A 15,251-nucleotide genomic window follows, 5' to 3' on the forward strand; every position below is an offset into this window, starting at 1 on the left:
GCTAGAATGAGATACAGAATAGTTGTTATGAATGACTGTATCAACTACAGTTGAAAGGAGAAAGGGAAGGTTGTGGTTGTTGGTACCTTTTTTCTTTTGAGCATTCAAAGTAGTCGAAAAAGACAGACTAAAAGTTACTACATTTCTACAAAGCAAAAAAAAAGTTATGCCTCTTATAAAATAATAATGTGAAAGATATTTGTAAAGAAATCTTCCTTCTCAACACAGAAAGCCTGCAAGTCAATAGAAGAACTTCTGCTCAACCAAGCTAAAATTCTTTCAGATGTATCACCAATGTATGCATCAGTTTCTACAAGAGATAAAAAGTCAATAGGAAGATTGTGAAGAAAGTGGGGTATAACATCAAGTGAAAATATAATCTATATATAGTAAAATTGCAAATAGCGCTGCTGATATTCCTCCACTGCTGGGCTTGCCCTGCTTGTTGCTGGGGAGAGGCAGGGAGAATCTGGCTGAGGCTGATGCTTCAGTTTGGGTATCCTGCTGTCCAGGACCTGAATGTAGCTCTGCAGCCAGCAGCCATGGGAGCTCAAGGGAACCTGTGCTGGTCCTGTCAGGCCTTGTCCCCAGGCCAGCCTGCATTTTGTCCAGCCCCACCTGTGACTGTCTGCTGCCTCGGCACCTTAGCTCCCCTGCCTGAGTCCATGTAGGTGTCTGTGCCTTCTGTGTGTTAGCACAGGGGAGCCAGAACCTCTCTGCATGCATCTCCTCTCTCTGTGGGGACCCCATGATGAGCTCGAGGAGCAGGGAGGATGGGATGTGAAGAAGGACAGGCAGTGGGGTGGGCAAAGAACTCCGGGACAGAAAGGAGCAGAGGGTGTATGTGAGGGGTCCCACTCTCTCTGCATTGTTGCTGCCAGCATGGACAGTGTGGCAGGATGGTGCACAGCCCAGGTAGCCCACATCTGCCTCAGGACTCTGAACACACAGGCCCCAGTGGGGCATCTGGGGTTCAAGGTGACAGTATAATTGCCCCAAGTCTGCATAGAGCTTAATAAAGAAAAGTTCAGACCATGAGGGGGAAACACACTGAAATAAGCATGGGAATTACAGCCTTCTGACTCCCTACAGAAAAGCCCCTTCATGTTCAAAAAACCTGTTTGTCATTGCTGAAAGGATACATCTTTATTCCTGCTGGGGTAACAGGAAAAAGGAATGGCACACTTGCTGGCATGAGTGCAGGATCTTCCACTGACAAATCATCTGTGCTGTTGCCTGAATGGAGTATAGAACCCTGTGGTCATGCCATAAACACTGCATTCCACCATGATCCTCCTGGGTGCAGTGTCATGGGAATTATGTCTCTTGTTATCAATACAGGCTGTTCTTGTAACCCTTGTTTGGCTGCTTCTTTCTGTGCTTTCTTGCACGTGCACATTTCCATCTCCACAGCATTCCTGGCAATCTTTGTATTTCATTCCACAAGGACTGGCTTGGCTGGATTGCTATGGAAGTAGTCTGAGGGAAGAACTGGTGTCCTAAAAGATGTTCTGCTACATCCCTGGGAGCTTTTGCATATGTGAAGGTTTCCACATGCCTAAAGTGTATTTGATCCAGAAGTCCCAGCTTCATACCCCTTGGATAGCACCCCAGAAATATAAACCTGTACAGGAGCCTCACAATATGCCTGGTGCTCTGTCCTGCCACTATAGCTTCAGGCTAGGATTGCCTGAGGGAGATGCCCGTTGCTGTCCCAGAGGAGACTGTGCACATGCATATGGGTCTGGGACAATCCCAGCTGTGATTTTTTAAGCTGCTCTCCCTGCTGAAGTACTACCTTGCTCAGCAGGTGGTTTCTTCAGCAAGATGGTGTCTCTGAAGATGATGTTTCTGCATTATCTGATGTTTCTTCTAGGATGAGGAAGAGGATGCAGATATGACCATATGTTTGTGTGTGTATGTGTGACAATGAGTGGAGCTACAACTGGACCCGCTCAAGGGTAGCCTCTTGAAGCCATCCCTAGGCTGACACTCAATGGTAGTCCTGCAGCCCTATCTGTAGCGTAGTGCATGTCTCTAGAGCTGGAGGGAAAACCCCATCTGCATGAGAGAAAGGTTACACTTGTGCTATAGGGCAATAGGTAGAGATATGATCCCGCTGAACAGGGTGGCTTCTACCTTCAGGTTGAAATTAAACTGAGGGGCTTATGTGGTTGCAGCAGAAGGATGTTGGAGTCCTCAGGCTAGAAATGGTTTTCAGACACAGACAGACAGGCTGCCTAGTACTGCTGTTCCTGTACCCTCTAGCTGATGGCCAAGAACCCAGGTGACGTGGAATCAGTGACTGTCCTGGGCTGCCCACAATATCCTGAGCTGCTGGTATCTGTGGAGTGTTGTCCTGGGGCAATTGAGTAGTCACATCCTCAGGTTGAACCTTGGCTCTGTCTCTGTGACCAGCTTTAGCCCTGTCCTGTCCATTAAGGATCAAACTAACTCCACAGAGGCCTCGACTTTGTTGAATGCCTCTTGACAGGGAAGCGTTTTTCTTTCAGTAGAATTAGAAGGGGAAACTTCAGGCTCTTAACATCCACTGGGTTTAATTTTTTCTTGACGCAGATTGCTTAATTTCCCTTAAAAAGAAAACCTCTTAATTATTTTAGCAATTTTAGCAATACAGAGATGACCACAGCTTTATTAATTTCTCAGCCATTGCCAACAATATTTCAGAATTCTTACTGAAATCATTATTCCTTCTTCAAGGATAAGTATCTAATTCACCTGAAACTTCCTTTTCTTCACCCTGTCAAACATTTTAATCACATCTGAAATCCCTCTTCAAAAAAAGTGCTAGGATATTGGTCCTCACCAACTGGCTTTGTGGTATTATTTCCTCCATTTTGTTTTGTAGGAGCTCAAGAATCACAACTGGCCAATTTTTTTCTCTAGAACTGCATTTTTAACAGCATTTCAGAAGGGCTACTCCTTTTATGATGTGCTGATAGCAACACTTGATTGCTCAGAGTAACTAAAACAACATATCAGAAGCTGAACCCATCCTGCAACGTCTGAAGAACAGAAGAAATGTCTCTTCTAAAGCAGACTCAAATTGTTCAGAGGCATTTGCACAGCAATTGTGGATAAGGAACCAATTTTCAATGGAATTAAAATTTCTCTACCATCAAGAACTGACTGATTCTTCATCATACAGCATAGATATAGACAGGACTTTGAGGAAATTCTTTCAGATTAAATATTTTTGGTGCCTCCTTTAACAAAAGAAAAAATATCAATAATTTTTCATTTGCCATGTACATTTTACTCTGAGATTCAAATTCATTTCCCACAATTCTTTTCTGAAAATGTATTTCTATAGGAAAAATTCCCAGGTTTCTACTGTTACAGGGTAAAAACTTTAAGGGTATTTCCTTTTTTCAGCCTTAAAAATACAAGTATTAAATGCCCATGTTAGTCATATGTTTAACTATCTGTCTATGCTGTGGATTAAAATAGCAGCCTATTTTGCTCAGATCTGTTACAGGCTTGTCTTGGTCAAGAGAATGTAATTTTAAAAGTGTAATTGCAGGCAAAGGACTCTCCAGGATTTCTGACACTTACAGCCCTCTGTCCTCCTTATGAGATCAGAAGAGAGAGCTTAGCTTCTTCCCTGACAAAAAATTTCTTCCCTGAACGTATGCGTGAACTCTAGGAGCCTTATCTGGTCCACCTCTCGTCCTCTGATAAGCTTAATCATCTCTGTGGACCAAAAATGGCTTGTGGCTAAAGAAGCACCCTCAGATGTTCTCTGTCTATCAAAACTGTACAAGGAAAACTGCAATGGGAAGCACCAGTCCTTTACTGGGAATAGATTTGTCTTGTCCATCTTTCTGGCGTTTTAAGGATGTAATGGAATTGTGAAGAGAGATGTCATTTTTGCAAGCCTAAATGTTAGGCTGGGATAAGAGTCTGTGTAGAAGACCTTTTCATGCTGAAGACCGTGAAGACCACAAAATGAATTTTTAAAGTTTGAAGCTGGTCTCTTCATCCAACTAACTGAACCCATGATGATTGATGTCAGTGGTATACTTAAGAGACATCCCTAGGGCTGAATGAGGGGGGCTGGTAGTGTGTTGGATAGTGCGTTTGACTGGAAGTGACTACTGGAAAACAGAAATAGAAACTTTTTTTAAATTAAGATTTTTATTCAATTGTTAAATAGAAAGAGGTAATAACTTAACTGTTCAGACAAAAGGAGGAGTATACAAGATGTATAGAATTTGTACATTTATATGGCTTGGGGAATAAACTTTCTCCAGAAGATGAAAACTTTGATTCTTAATGGAATTAAATTTCATACTGATCCAAGCCAGGATAGAAGCAAAGTAGGAAACATAATTTCAATATTCACAGAATAGGTTCTTCATTAAGTCAGTTGTGGATGCTAGATCTTCTTTGATTACCCACTGTAAGCAAAATGAGAGAATTTTAGCTTTTCTGAACAAACTGTAGCATCTCTAAAATACATGCATGCTAAATCACATTTTATCTGGCAACTAAGATTGTTTCATGTTTGTGGACATATCAAAGTGGAATGAGTTTTTTTATTCTTCTTTCCTTCCATAGCTACAGTGGTCAGAAATAGATACCACATAGAAACAATGCAAAACTGCTGGTTTGGTTTGGATATACAGTCAAGTTACTGCATTCCAGTGGATTTATGCAAATTCTATGTGCTTGTTTTTATTCCATGGCAAATACAAGGTCGTGTGATGTAGCTGAGCTTTCTTTCGTACTAATGCAAGCTGCACCATTCTACAGCTGCAGTAGGCTACAATTACAAACAAGCATTTCTTTATTCCATGCTAGCTCACAAGCCTGTGGTAACTTCAGTGTATAGTTTTGGCCTTAGTTCTTAATTAAATGGACTGAATAAAGCATGTTTTAGCTGGATACATTCCAGGGATCCTGACCATAGAAATGCTGCCTCTCTCCTTGCCAGGGGCATGGGTGACTTCACTGTAGGTCTCTGAACTCTGTGATTAAAACCTGCATCTTTTCCAGAGGAACATTATATTTAAATGCTGCATTATGATTTATTCTATTTCCATTGTGCTAGTGATGCAGTAACATTAAATTGATTGCCCATGTTGGCACATGTTTTGTAATGGAATATATTTGAGAGGCAAGGCCAAGTCAATCACCTAGCTAACACCACTTAATCCTGAGTGTGGCCCCATCTGCATGAATGAGCAAATAGTATCAGTATATAACTGATCCATTAAATCAAAAGCAAGGAAGGAAGTGATGGCTCTCGCAGAGAGCAGTTCCTCAGTATTTTTCCTGAGTGAAAAGAAAGGTTGATTTGACATAGACTGTTTTTTTTGCCATTCTTCCTGTCCTCAGACTTACCAGCAGCAAAGATGGCTTGGAAACCAGAAGCTGTATAAGCACCATCTGTGATGAATTCTACAAGCATAAGATTACTAGAAGCAACTATGTAATTTGGTATCTTTGATCCACAGGTCTTGTCCATTAGAACTGCAGAAGACTTGCTGGATCCATCATAAATTTTAACATAATCACCCTGACAGCCTCTGGTTTTCTGCAGCTCAAAGGCTTGAAAGTACAGGGAAACCTGGAAGGAAAGAGCAAATCAACCTTTAATATACATATATACTTCTTTCATGGAGCCTCCTCTAAAACAGGCTGACCGTAAGCTGCAGCCAAGCACGAACTGGCACTGCTTACCCAGCTTTGCCTCTCATTCCCTGAGGTTGTGGGCTTCAGATCTAATGACTGAATGCTCCCATGCTCAGACAATTGTCTTGATTTTGCAAACCTGAAGCCCAAAGTATTGAGGTTTTTCAAAATCACAGCTCTGCAGTTGTCTTGGCCTACATCTGGCTTAAGGACATAAGAAGTAGAGACTCTCTCATGGAGAAGATCTTATCTGGGAACTGCTGTGCAGACAAAGCTTGAGGTGCTTAACATAGAAAGAAATTCAGCCATATTTCAAGACCACTATAAACCTGTGATTACCTTTCTGGATCGGGTTCGGATGAGCCAGACACAATTGGTGTTATCTGAATAATTTCTTGGGTAGTTGGCAGATTTCAGTGACCCAGAAGTTCCGTCAAGAATAGTGCTGCAACGACCTGAGAAAAAATGTTTGCTTCAGCACCAGGGTTGCAGAAGCTTCCACTAATTTACAAGTACAGTCTTTCAGAATGAATGGCTCTTGGTTGTCTAATCTGTCAGCATTCATTTCAGAGTACTAGTATATCTTGATTAAAATGAAAAATCATCTTGTCCTAATTTTCACATAATGCATCAAAGAGAAAAGCAAAGTACTGCTTGGAAAAAAGCATTATTTTTTTATTGATTAGCTCTGTAGTTTAGCAAAGGTTGAATTTAAAGAGTTTAAACATACAAATTTAGAATGACAGCTTAAACATTTGAAAACCGGACATGAAATGGTTCCAGTTCAGAGGAACCTACGACTGTTTTGGTTTAACTCAGGTCTTAAATACCAACTGCCGTGAGGAACAGTGATCTCTGGCTCTCTTGGGATCAATAGTTGTCTGCTGAACTGTAAGAAACCAAATTACCCCATTGAAGTATGCAATGTGGTATGCAGTTAGTCCAGCAGTCAGTTGCACAGCAGCCACTTACACCAATAGCGAATGTGTTTTATTTAATTTAGAAGCAGAAACCATTTTCTCACTAATGACAATCTGCCTCCAGCTTCACTTTTGCATTCTCTCCCAGAGTAACCCAAATGGGTACCATGAATTTATGACAATAGTCTCACAGTCTTTGATGAGTAACTGCTGCCTCTGCAACATGCCCGGATCTGAGTTGAAGATGAAAGGGTGGCTTTGAGAAACTTACTGCAGTTGTAAAGTTTGTTGATTTTGGCCACGTCCAAGTTGCTCAGCCCCTGCCTCTGTCCAATATGTACTGATCCATCAGGAATTGGTACAATTGTTGCTTTTCCAGTGGTATTAGTGAATGTGTATCTGAAAAAAAACACATGAGAAATTATGTTATCTAAGTACCATATCTTCTTTCAGGATTCAATGGCATGCTTTGGAGGGAGAACAAGAACTGTACATAAGCTGTTGCTGTGGTCAGTAGTGCTGTTTAAATAGATTTTATTGAGATGTCCAGCAGTAAGCAGGGTTATTGTCCAGATGCTCTCCTTTGCTCCCAGGCTCAGCAGTTAAGGGCTCCCTAACGGAAAGCTAAGGGATATAAAAGATATTGAATTAATCCTACAGAGAGGCTTGTATGAACTGACTCCTACTGCTTTTCTCAGAAGTGGAATTGGGGAAACTGGTAGTTAGGAGACAGTTATGATAGAAACTAATTCTCATGTAAGATTTGAGCTCCAACAACAGGAATGCCATGCTGCTACTTACGGGCCATAGTGCATTATTGAGGAATAGTCATACGGAAGACCCAGGTTATTGGAGTTTTCAAATTTCTTGAAGTCTGATCTGTCAGCTGTAATATATGATATTGTACTTAGAGTATGCTTCCAACCTTCTCCCATCAGGGAAGAAGGGAAGGCTGGGAGCAATAGGATGTATCTACACCATTTTCTACATTGAAGAGTTCAAAGTACTTACGTGGACTGATGTACTCCCACATGATCTTTACATGCTTATCTCTGTCACTTCGAGAATGTTCATGCAAAAAGCCCAGAGCGTGCTCCAGTTCATGCTGAATTACTCCTTTCCACAAGCATCCTCCTTTCATCACAGAGACAGTCTGTCCACCTCCTACTCTCCCATAGTTGGACCAGCAGCTGAGAGAGGCATCAGATTATAGGATTTTTATTGTCAGGCAGACAAAGGGGAAGAACAGAGAACCTTGCTTCCCATACCTCTTGTGGGAGTGGAAGGATTCCTTCCTCTCCACTGTGATAGTCAGTCTACAGAGGCAAAACCAATGATGGTGTAGGAAAGAACACAGTATGATCATTGCTAAATCTTCCTGAAAGATTTTCATTAGCACAGAGGCTCCTGACTTCTGACTTTACAGTGACTTTAACTCCCTTGAAATTACAATTTTTTCCAAAATACTGAACACTGTATCAGAGCTGGAGCTAAGGTGAATAGCACTTCAAGCTAACAGATGTTGAACAATTTTCTCATAGGCTCCAATTCTGAGCTTGAGAGCAAAATCTGTGATTCAGAAAACTGTTTATTTCATAGGTTGAAATTGAGTTTACTTGTGTAAAAAGTAATATGTTGTTCTCAAGTGTGCATTATATCACATAGAAAACATGAGCTTATTCTTTCCACTTTAATGGTGCTTTTCCATAATTTGCATTACTTCAGTGTCTGCAGTGAGTTTGTGATATACCTGTTGAGCCCTTGCACTAGTGAGGTGTCCAAGGAGGATACATTGGCACTGTGATAAAACAAAGGCCTCTCTAAGGTCACACAGAATAACTGTAGTGAAGAACTGAAAAACATTGTAGAAATAACTTGTTAATTTATCATTCAACTCACCCATCGACAGATTTAATGCTGAGGTAATCACGTTCTGTCTTGCGCTTCACAAAATTAATACAAGTCAGTGCTTCAAATTCTGCCATGGCATCATGAATCCCTTTTACGTGGCTCTCCTCTGGAGAAGAAAGGGTTAATTTTAGGCGTCACAGGAGGACAATGGCAAGTGCCATTAAAATCTCACATGTTCTCAAAAACAGGGTAAATGAGGGACAGAAACATTAGCCTAGGCTCTTCCTTGTTTTGTATTGCTTAGTACTTAATTTCATTTAAGATATTAACAGCCTGGCACAAGATCCTGTTTATCCAGATATTTGTCCAGATGTATTCTGGTGCCTTTTTTTTTCAACCACTTGTTCTTAGTTATAGTGATGATTGTTGATGTATCTTCTTATTGGACGCTTGGAGACCACTATGGCAAGCTGTTCTACTAACGAAGAGCTGGCCATTGAGGCTGCACTGTAATAGGAATGAACCTTATAAAGGCAGGTATTCTGGAAAGTACCATTAGATGGAATGACCATCCTTGTTTCCAAGAGAACAGATCCAAAACATTATAGATGCAAACATTTCAAAGACATTTGATCTTTTTCTGGTTCAGGTCTTTGTAACTTAAATTCATCTGTGCTTGCACAGCACAAGTAAATCTTTAGAACTGATTTATTCAACTGTTTGTGTCATCACTATAAGTAGCTTCCTACCTGAATTTTATTGGATAAAATCCACTTTTTATTTTTGAAATTTAAACCCACCATAAGTAGGATCCAAGACATAGGGAACACGAACAATCCCATCACGGGACTGGGGCCAGTTGCAATGGCGACAGTTGATGGCACTGCGACTCCTTCGTGGAACTATGTCACCTTCTTGCAAGTATTGAGAGCTGTCTGTGGTGAGAGAGAAAGGATGGAAACATCTGAGCCATAGGTTGCTGGATGCTTGCTAAGCACACTTGGAAAGCTGTCACTCTCTACTAAACCTCTTTTCCTATTTTTGACTAAGCATCTGTTCCTGGCTAGCATGAGAAACAGGTTATTCAGCTAGATGGACGTTGTCTGCCTCCCTAATTTTGTTGTTGTGTCCTTAGCTAAGAGGACACAGAACTGGAAAGATCCAGTTCTGTTGGATGGTGTTGAGGCAGGATATGGAATGACTGAAAGCAGTTGTAATAGTGAGAGGGATGCTGTACTTTAGTACTATTTAATCATCCATCACATGACACTGAATGAATGACATCAAATACCTCTCCAGGAAGGGTACTGGACAAAAGCAGGAGGTGTCTACAAGGAAACCCAAGAAGGCGAGCAAACCAAAAAGAGAAATGAGTCAGGAGAAAAGTGTAGGCATGTTTGGTGTCTATTTTTACAGACAGTAGTAAAGCTACTTGAATGACTGCTGAAGGGTAAGTGTGAGAAAGACAAGCTGATAGATTAGGAAAAGTTTGGAAGGGTCAAGGAACAGCAAGTCTGGAGCAGGGAACATGGAACTGACTGTAGGTCATCCAGGAGTCTGTACTACAAAGCCATATGATGACTGAATGCAAGTGATGCTTGAATTCAAGTAAAAGGCAGTTTAATAACAAAGCATCTAAATATCTGTGTTCACTCTTGAAGTCCAAAGAATGACAAAGATGTTGAAAGCTACAGTTGAAGAAACTGTCTGGATAGTTCAGTTGCCTCTACACCTGGTAGCATCTTCAGTATTGACTCTATAGGTTTGAGTTACTATAGGGCTTCAGCAGTAGTCTCAGTGTCCTGTCTCTGGGCATCTCTTACGTGATGGTGTGTAAGAAGGGAAAATATTCTCACAGACTGTCGTAAGATATTGTACCTCCCATATCACCCCCAAAAAGCAACAAAGACAGACCCATTATCAACAGGGTTTGGTGGCATTACCTTGGTTAACTTTCAGAATTTTGTTAAAAATAACTTCTTCCTCAACATCAGTCTCTGTAGGCAATGGAGATTCTGTGCAGAAATACAAGAGTATCACTTTCTCATTCCCGGGGAAAATATGAATCTTGACTTTTAACCTGATGATTTTCCAGTGATGCATGACATACTTACATAGCCTATTTAGGGACTGGTAGGGTGTTCACTCATGTAGATATTTGTTCAGTGACACAATCTTGATACCACCCCAGCTGTAGTTATTTTGGCATTAATCAAGTCCCAAGAGTCCTTCTTTTTGTTTCCCTCTCTCCCTTTTTTTCCCCATAACCGTCACATTTTAAGGCCTCAGACTGCAGTTTGACTTCTGCATACACAGCTTACACTCAACCCTAAAACATAAGACACCAGAAGCAAAAACAGATGGAGAGCAGTCCTGATGCTTCCTGCTGGACATGCTGACCTCTTGAAAAACTCTTGAAACCAATGAAATTGGAACTGCATTCCTATTCCATGAATCATACTGATGTCCCCAGCTAAGCCCAACATCAAGGACTCCTAGGCCCTGCAAGCAAGATCAGCCAACTCTGAGCATTATGCAACAAGCCTTGACATCAGTAAAAAGCAGAAACACATGACCTCTATGCTTTCTACAACCTTTGGAAGGGAATTAAATCAGGACATTATTTAAACAGAATTATTTTTAACAAAAGTAAGAGGTGATGTTTTTAGCAAGGTCAAACAATTGGTCAAAGCCAAGAGACTTTGCTTTGCATTAAATATTGTGGTGAGTGCATTCATTTAAAATTCCTTCCCTAAGGTTAATTTGTGTTAAGCATGTATTATTTTCTGGAGTAGCTGAGTGGCTAGCAATCAGTATATCCTCTCATATACGTTCTTGTAGATGGAGTAATACATACCATATATATCCTCTTGTGTAGTAACCTGAAAGAATGATATATTAGTATTATCTCATACTTTATAATATAACATTAAATTAAATAATATAACATATAAAGTATCAACAGTGTCCAGGCCCATTAAATGTATCTTCCATCAGTGCAGTCTTGAGCTTTTATATACTGTACCATGTGTAAAGAGGTACCACAGCATGGTAAATAGTCTTCTTTGATATCTTGGCAAATATAGATATCATAAAGGGAAATGTAATCTGAAGTGTGGAATAAGTTTCAGATACATTCTGACACACTGTTGATCTGAGAAGACATTACTCCACTGGTGGAGATACAGGTGGAAAACAAGAGTCTTGACCTTATTTTCACAATGTAGAACCGCAAAGTGATCAGAAGAGCTGATTTAGCTGCCCTTACCTCAGTAGGTTCTGTTGCTGCAAAAAGCAAGGAAAAAAAGACAAACAAGAGGGATAAATTAGATTCTGAATACAACTTCACAGCGTTCAATATTATGGAATTCCTCAGCCATGGGAAGGCCTTTGCTTGGAGGGGAATGGAGTGCACTAACTGATGCATGGGCACAGAAATTAAATTGATATTCAGAAAAAAACTATGAAAATTCCTAGTAGATCATGCTGAGGGACAGAATTCTAGTCACTTGCCATCTAAAAATCAACAAAATACTTTTTCAGCTTCAGTGTGGAAAATAACAAAAGAAACCAGGGATAAAAAACCCTCTATATCTCCAGGTTTTTTTGCAACAAATGCAGACTAACTAGCTCAACAATACCCTCTGGTTTCACAGTGTCCAAGAGTAATGTTATAACGTGAGATGAAGGCTATAATTTAACATGGGAAAATAATCTCAGCTTCCGTATGTACCTGACAGCAGCATGTACCACTCTGAGTCCTAAGGTGTCTTTTTTGATTTTTACCAAATATCAGTTTCTAGATACAAACTAGAAGTGAAAATCTGACCTGATGTGCAAATTTCTAACTTCACTGTTATAATATCATAAAAGTTTAGAAATTGCAAGGACCTCCAGAGGTCATTGATTTGTCTGCTTTCCCTAAGGCAGAAACAGTTTTATCTATATTATTACCGACCACAGTTTGTTTGACCTGTTCTTAAGTATGATGGATATGCTGCAAGCCTGTCTGTGAATCTCTTCCAGTTTGTCAATATTGCACTCTTCCTTGTCAAAATGTAAAGCAATTGCTTTTTTCTCCTATTCAACACTGATGGAGAGAACAATCAAGTAAATAGTTCTTATTTCCAAGCCTATCTGTGTTCAAAAAGACTTCAGTCTCTTTTTCCAAATTGTTACTTCAGTTACATGGTAAAGGAAGCCCACTGTAATGATTGTGGTTTATTATAGAAAAGTTCAGTCCATTCCCACCAGCTGCCTCAGAGAGATCCATGACACCTATAAACATTCTGCAGGGAAGAACATTTCTGAGATGGGTTGACCAGATTCAGAATTTATGCACCCAAGAGGCATTAGATTAATTGAGTAGTCAAAATTAGTGGAAATTAAGCTCCAGATTCTTAGGCAGATACAGCCTGCAACTTCTTTTTAAAACCCAAATGAAACACCAGAGAAGGTATCTGCCAACTTCTTGATGAAATGAACATCTGGTGTGATACTGCTTTCAAAATTACACAGCTCACGTTTTCCCTGTACTGTAAATACTGAAAGATGTTTCAAAAGGCACAAAACCCAGTAACAATGGTAAATTAAAACTCATTGTATGCATTTGTCCCAGTAACCCTGTAACTTCGAGTCCCAGCAACTGACTACTTTGAACTCAAGAAAACGTGTCCCTTGGTCTCTTCTAAATACACTAAGCAGTAATTTTAGAACATCCCTTTGTTTCCATGCCATAAATAACAGTTCAAAAGAAGAATTTGTCAGTTTTCTTTAGTCACTTACTTGCTTTGACTATGTCAGGCAAATTTTTCCAAGGTGTCTTCCTCTCACACACATTACCCTCAGTTTCTTGATGTAGTTAAAGTCTACCTACAGGTTCCTTCCCATTGACCTCTGGAGATCTGCAATTATCTCCTTGTATTTTGCAAGTTGCCAGAAGCTAAGTCTGTATTATTTGTTTTCCATCCCAGAGCAAAGCAAAGCTTTCTTTGATGCCTGACATCCTTTTCTCTTACTGCTGCACCAAGGTAGGCAAGAAGGCAAATGAATAGCAGTCTTATTATAACACTCAATTTAATGAAAAGGTAACAAAAAGGCCTATTGAAATTTTATTTTCAAGCCTGTGAAAGCGCATACAAATTAACCTAACAAACCATAACCCAAAAGACTGTGTAAAGCACATCTTTGGGAAAACACATCTGCACCTAGCTCAATAACAAATTATGAAACATGGCCTAATTCAAAAGGCCTGTGTCAGTGCTTTCACAAGCTCTCAAAACAAAGTGTGTGATACACAAACAAAAATAGCAGTCTAAATCCTACTTACTTGTTGTGCTGTTTTCACACTTCTCCTGCAAAACCAATAGATAAAAGGCATTATTCTTCTATAGCTCACTAATGCAACAACAATAGCATCAAAATCAGGCCAAAGGGAGGAACCAAATTATTAGATTGCATTTATATATTATTATATTACTAATATTTTCTTGCAGGAAATTTATCAAAACAGGTCTTCACAGCTTTGCTTCCAGCTAGAAGACAGAGCACAATTGCATGGAGCTGCTCTCACCTGAATAGGAAGGCCCAGGGAAGTGTGAAGCAAAAATGCAGTGAAGACCAGGAACATCTTCAGATCCATTCTGCAGTCCTGACAGACCACCAGTGCACGTCCTTCTCTCTGCCTGCTCAGGAGTGCTGCTGCTAGATATACCAGCAGAGCCTGCTCTGCCGGGGCTGAAAAATCCTACCCCAGCCAATGGGAATCTCGGCAGGAAGCAAACTTCTTTTGCAGCCTCAAAAACCAGTTTAGCCTCTGGGCATCCCCCGGTGCTGTGCTATTGCTGTCACCGTGATCTGTAGCATCCCTAGTCTTAACACTGTCATTCATGCTGCTCTCTAGAGCTGGATCAGCCTCATGCTTGTGATGCCATGTTCTTCCTCTGCCTCTTGGAAGATCCTACCTGAAGTGTTCAGTTTGACTCTTACCACATAGGAAGCCGTTGTTCCTGGATAACTTTCCAGAGTACTGTATTGTTAGGATTTCAGAGGGTAGGTGACTTTTTACTTTATGTCACTGAAAACACAGAAGGCCATGACAGTATAGTGTTGCTTTGGAACATACAACACATGGCTACTTGGTGAGTTCATGACTGTGTCTTCCCTTTTTTGTTTCCTCCTCTGTGTTTCTTGATGAAACACAGGAACATTTCCTGTGTTCCATTATTTTTGTCAGTCTGACAGTTATAGGTGCCCTGATGAGCTTTGTGACCAGCAGTGAGAGAGGGGGAAAAAACAGCAGCAGTCTAAGCAGCACCTACTCATTTTGAGAATGATTAACAGGTTTGCTGCTTGCTGGAGTGCACTTGTCCAGAAGTAGATGTAGGAAGCAGCGAGCAGAACTGCAGTGAGCAAGACATGCTTGAGGAGGCAAACCAGCAACCACTGAGCCTCTTGTCACAGCAACCTCTTCTCAGAGCAAAGATCTGCTTAGTGAACCATTTGCTGAAGGTGCTGTAGCTGGGGAATGGTGCTGTGGTCTAGTCTCTGATACACATTTGTTTAGTGTTGAGTACATTTTTCGTGCATGGAGAAGGAAACTGAATTATAAGATGCACTGATTCTCTCTCTAGACCATGCTAGTAGCTCAGATACCCTTAGAGTAGGTTTTAAACCCACTCACACTGTTAATCCCTATTTCTGTATTGAATAAGATGTTCTTGCAGTTATCCATGTTGGCAAATGAATCAAGAAGCAGCTTTCCATGTATTTATCTCCAAATCATGCCCAGTCAAGGGTAGGAGTTACATGGAAATGCAATCT

The 15,251-nt window shown here is 40.6% G+C and overlaps 1 protein-coding gene across 1 annotated transcript; it reads right to left on the bottom strand.

Annotated features, from left to right (window-relative positions):
- Window positions 1-4,324: 4,324 nt before the first annotated feature.
- On the bottom strand, window positions 4,325-14,088 carry ASTL (astacin-like metallo-endopeptidase (M12 family)). The gene is made up of 13 exons (XM_017807410.1): window positions 14,002-14,088; window positions 13,759-13,783; window positions 11,698-11,714; window positions 11,287-11,311; window positions 10,373-10,444; window positions 9,230-9,364; window positions 8,478-8,595; window positions 7,590-7,768; window positions 7,380-7,464; window positions 6,850-6,977; window positions 5,998-6,113; window positions 5,368-5,593; window positions 4,325-4,421 (listed from the first exon to the last, which is right to left on the bottom strand). The coding sequence occupies exons 1-13, from the start codon at window positions 14,068-14,070 to the stop codon at window positions 4,387-4,389; spliced, it is 1,230 nt and encodes a 409-aa protein (XP_017662899.1). The 5' UTR covers window positions 14,071-14,088; the 3' UTR covers window positions 4,325-4,386.
- Window positions 14,089-15,251: the final 1,163 nt, after the last annotated feature.

Source organism: Lepidothrix coronata, unplaced genomic scaffold (genome assembly GCF_001604755.1).
Source record: "Lepidothrix coronata isolate B3197 unplaced genomic scaffold, Lepidothrix_coronata-1.0 Scaffold1, whole genome shotgun sequence".
NCBI lineage: Eukaryota > Metazoa > Chordata > Aves > Passeriformes > Pipridae > Lepidothrix > Lepidothrix coronata.